Source organism: Oryzias melastigma, linkage group LG24 (genome assembly GCF_002922805.2).
Source record: "Oryzias melastigma strain HK-1 linkage group LG24, ASM292280v2, whole genome shotgun sequence".
Classification (NCBI taxonomy): domain Eukaryota; kingdom Metazoa; phylum Chordata; class Actinopteri; order Beloniformes; family Adrianichthyidae; genus Oryzias; species Oryzias melastigma.
The window spans coordinates 6,987,883-6,992,182 of NC_050535.1; the positions used below are offsets into that span (position 1 = coordinate 6,987,883).

The window sequence follows — 4,300 nt, forward strand, 5'->3', positions numbered from 1 at the left end:
ACAGAGCTCGCTAGCTCGCTACAGAGGGGCTCGCTAGCATGAAACAGCCGAGCTTGCTAGCTCGACACAGCGGAGCATACTAGATCCCAACAGATGAGCTTGCTAGCATGCTACAGGGGGGCTCGCTAGCTCGATACAGCGGAGCTCACTAGCTTGCTACAGAGGAGCTTGCTAGATCCCAACAGATCAGCTTGCTAGCATGCTACAACAGAGCTCCCTAGCTCACTACACTGGAGCTTGGTAGCATGCTGCAGTTGAGCTTGCTAGCTCAATATAGCAGAGCTCACTACCTTGCTAAAGGGGATGTTACTAGCTCAGTACAGCAGAGCTCGCTAGCTCACTACAGGGGTGCTCACTAGCTCGCTACAGGGGAGGTCGCTAGCTTGATACAGCAGAGCTCGTTAGCTCAATACAGCGGACTTTGCTAGTACACTACACTGTCCGCCGGACAACAAGCTAGCATAGCGAGCCTCACTAAGTGCCCACTGAAGCCAAACCCAAAAGCCAAAAGACAAACCTTTAGAGACCCACATTTTCTGACACTTTTTAACCATTTGACCTTGGATGCAGCTTCAATCGAGCATAAAAGCCAGATGTATGCAAATATATGCTAATTTAAGCTTAATTTTCTAAAAAAATATGTCCTGTATCATGTGAGAAATGGCACAAGAACACGTCAAAAACACAATTTTCATCTTTATGGTTCTTTATAATAAATGTACTTCATAATATCCAGAACATAAAGGAAATGATAGAATGAGAAGCATAAGTTTCAGGTGTGCATGTTTCCATCAGGACGGAAGCGTCGCCCCTTTAAACCTCCCGCTGACGTCACGTATGTTGACGGGGGGGCTGGCAGCGCGAGGAGAAGAAGAAGGGAGCGGATGTACCCGGGGTGGATGGAGGGAGGATGCTCGGGATGATGTCGCCGGTGTTTTTCGCCCCCACGTAACCGCAGCATGATGAACGCCGCTGCCGGAGCGGTGGCCCGCAGGATGCCGTCCGCGGGGCGGCGGAGCGGCTGCTGGATCGCGTGGTGTCACGCGGTTCTGTTCGGCGTGTCGGCGCTGGTTATCGTAGCCGAGCGGAGCGCGCGTAAGTGGGGATAGATGCTAAACTGCTGGTAATCTAAGAAGAAATTTAGATTTAAATAGCCTTTTTCTTTAAAAATATATGTTGTTTATTGATTGGAGGGGAAGCAGCGTTTGTCAGTGATGGAGCTCTGTCAGCATCATCAGAGGATGCTGTGGTACAGGGAGAGCCGGATGCTGCTGACTCCAGGTGGACCCAGGGTGGATGTGGGACCTCCAGGGGTCACCTATGATGGCCACATAACAAAAAAAACTTAAACCTTTACTGCATTTTCCCCACATTTATAAATACGTCTTCCACCTCTTAACTCATGCATCCATTTCCTATTACAAATGACTAAAGTCAATATAAGCATGGATGGAGAAGCATAACCAGCACATGTGTGGAAGCTGAGAAAGAAGCATTGCAGCACATTTGCAGATCGGTCAGGCAAGGTCAGGATAGAACAGGTGACAAAGTCAAGGCCCGGGGGCCGGATCCACCTGTTAATAATGGCCCGATGTTATCTTGCCCTTAATTTTAACCTTCATAATTTGATTTCATAATTTAATAATCTTTAAAATATATATTTTATGACTCTAAAATATTGAAAGTTATTTAAGGTTTAAGTTGTTTTATTCTGGAATAATATTCCTACCTTTATATTATTCATAATTATGTAAAAACGTTACAGTTTTAAGGTTTTAAAAATTAGCATTCTGTGATCTTTTTGCAAAATTTTGGCATTTACTACGATTTTTTAGGCTACTTTGGAGTTTAGACAATATTTCAGCTGCATGCTAGCTGTTTTGGCTAAGCTAAAATTTATTTTTATTTATTTTTTTAGGCTAATTTGATATTTAGCTAGTACTTTAACTGGTTATCAGCTTCAGCGATTTCAGCAATTAGCTTTAGCGTTTCAGGCTGTTTTGGAGTAATATTTACATGCTAGCTGTTTTGGAAAATTGAGGCTTTTTCATTTTTTGTTTTTTTGTGTCCATTTTGGAGTTTAGCTTATATTTCGGCTACATGCTAGCTGTTTTGGCTAATTTAGGCTCTTTTCAGTTTTTTTTTTTTTTTTTACACTGTTTTGAAATTTAGCTATTTTTTCAGTTACATGTTAGCTGTTTTTGGCTACTTTTTTTAGGCTGATTTGAGATTTAGCTAATATTTTAGGTGGCTGTTAGCTTCAGCATTTTCAGCTATTAGGTTCTGTGATGTCAGTTATCTGTGTTTTTAGCCATAAATTTCAGCATCTTCACCTACCAAATTCAATTTACAGCATTCACACTAGGATTATTGCAGATAGCATTATATATATATAGTTCATAATTATGTTAAAAGTTACAGTTTTAAGGTTTTAAAATTTATCATTTCTTTGATCTTTTTGCACAATTTTTGCATTTTTGGCATTTAATAAGATTTTTTTTTTATATTTTTGAGTTTAGCTAATATTTCAGCTACATGCTAGCTGTTTTGGCTAAGCTAAGTTTTCTTTTTATTTAGTTTTTTAGGCTAATTTATTATTTAGCTAATATTTTACCAGGCAAATTGAGGCTTTTTCATTTTTGTTTTTTTTTTGTATCCATTTTGGAGTTTAGCTAATATTTCGGCTAAATGCTAGCTATTTTGGCTAATTTAGGCTTTTTAAAAGTTTTTTAGGCTAATTTGGAGTTAGGCTAATATTTACACGCTAGCTGTTTTGGCTAATTTAGGCTTTTTTAAAGTTTTTTAGGCTAATTTGGAGTTTAGCTAATATTTAGACGCTAGCTGTTTTGGCTAATTTAGGCTCTTTTCGGTTTTTTTATGCAGTTTTGAAATTTAGCAATTTTTTTCAGCAACATGCTAGCTGTTTTTGGCTAACCTAAGTTTTTTTTAGGCTAATTTGGAATGTAGGTAATGTTTTAGCTGGCTATCAGCTTCAGTGTTTTTAACTATTAGCTTCAGCATTTTCAGCTATTAGGTTCTGTGATTTCAGTTATCAGCGTTTTTAGCTATCAATTTCAGCATCTTCACCTACCAAACTCAACTTACAGCATTCACACTAGCATTATTGCAGATAGCATTATATATATAGTTCATAATTATGTTAAAAGTTACAGTTTTAATGTTTTAAAAATTTAGTCTTAGAGTGTTCAATAAAATTTCTCCGGTTCGTCCTGCAAACTAAAGTGTGTTTTGGATTTTGGCCCCTGTGCAATTGAGCTTCACACCCCTGTGCAGCATGAAAGCCTCTTTAGGCCAAGCGATGCTTCAGATTTTGGTTCCTGTGCACCGTTTGTTTTATTTGTCTTCATAAAAACACAATATTTGGGATTCCTAAACCGGTTTGTGTCTGTTGTTTGTGTGGCTCAGTGATCTACTGTATAGGGTTCTACCTGTGGAACGAGGAGACGCAGTGGGCAGGCCTCACACTCGGGCTCTTCCTTCCGGGGACAGCGGTTCAGCTGCTGAGTGTGAAGTGGTACTATGATGATGGTGACGACAGGCGATGCTACCTCTCTGTCATACACATCCTACACCTGGGCATCTTCAAAAGGTGAGATTTTCACACATTCCTGTAGATTGGCGCCAAATGACGTAGGATTTAATTCACTGATAGTTAAACTAACACTTTGGTGACTATGGATCATCAGACCTCATTGGGGAAGGGATTTCTGCTCTGAGGTTGTGTATGTCTCCCTCTTCTGGCAGGTTGTGGGACTGCATGAAGTCTGTTTTGCGCAGGCAGGGCTCTGTGGCTGAACTTGGGGTAGTTGTCATGCAGCAGGCAGATGTTGCTGCCCTTTGGGTTCTGGAGGCTCTTGTCCTTACTCTGCCTCAGAGCCTGCTGCAGGCATACGTTGTAGTGTCCACTGACGTGGGTATCACATCGCCAGGTAACTTCTCTGTCATGTCATGAAATAATTTTGATTTTTTTTACATTTTAAATATTTTAATTTTTATTTTAACTAATTTTAAAAATTTATTTTAATACATTTTGTAATTTTTATTTAACATTTTTTTTATTTGGATTTAATCAATTTATTAATGTTAATTTAATTATTTTAAATTTTTTGCTGCTTTTTTATTTTTTAATGTAATTAATTTTTAGATTTCAATTAAATTGTTTTTTTACATTTTTATTTAATCAAATTTTAAATTTTAACTAAATGATTTTTACATTTTATTGCCACTTTTTAATTTTATTTTTTAATTTAATCCATTTTTGAATTTTAATTCAATAATT

General features: G+C 38.3%; 1 protein-coding gene and 1 long non-coding RNA gene across 2 annotated transcripts in view; one reads left to right on the forward strand and one right to left on the reverse strand.

Annotated features, from left to right (window-relative positions):
- Positions 1–928: 928 nt before the first annotated feature.
- The window catches only part of xkr5a (XK related 5a), a gene marked incomplete in the record, with an annotated part of 8,973 nt that continues 5,601 nt past the window's right edge, over positions 929–4,300 (forward strand). The window contains 3 exon segments of the mRNA XM_024290918.2: positions 929–1,095; positions 3,427–3,610; positions 3,766–3,950. Of these exon segments, the coding sequence (XP_024146686.1) occupies positions 960–1,095; positions 3,427–3,610; positions 3,766–3,950 (505 nt within the window).
- LOC112157863 lies at positions 1,089–3,834 on the reverse strand. The gene is made up of 3 exons (XR_002921233.2): positions 3,710–3,834; positions 3,450–3,629; positions 1,089–1,318 (listed from the first exon to the last, which is right to left on the reverse strand). It is a non-coding gene; the product is annotated as an uncharacterized LOC112157863 (long non-coding RNA).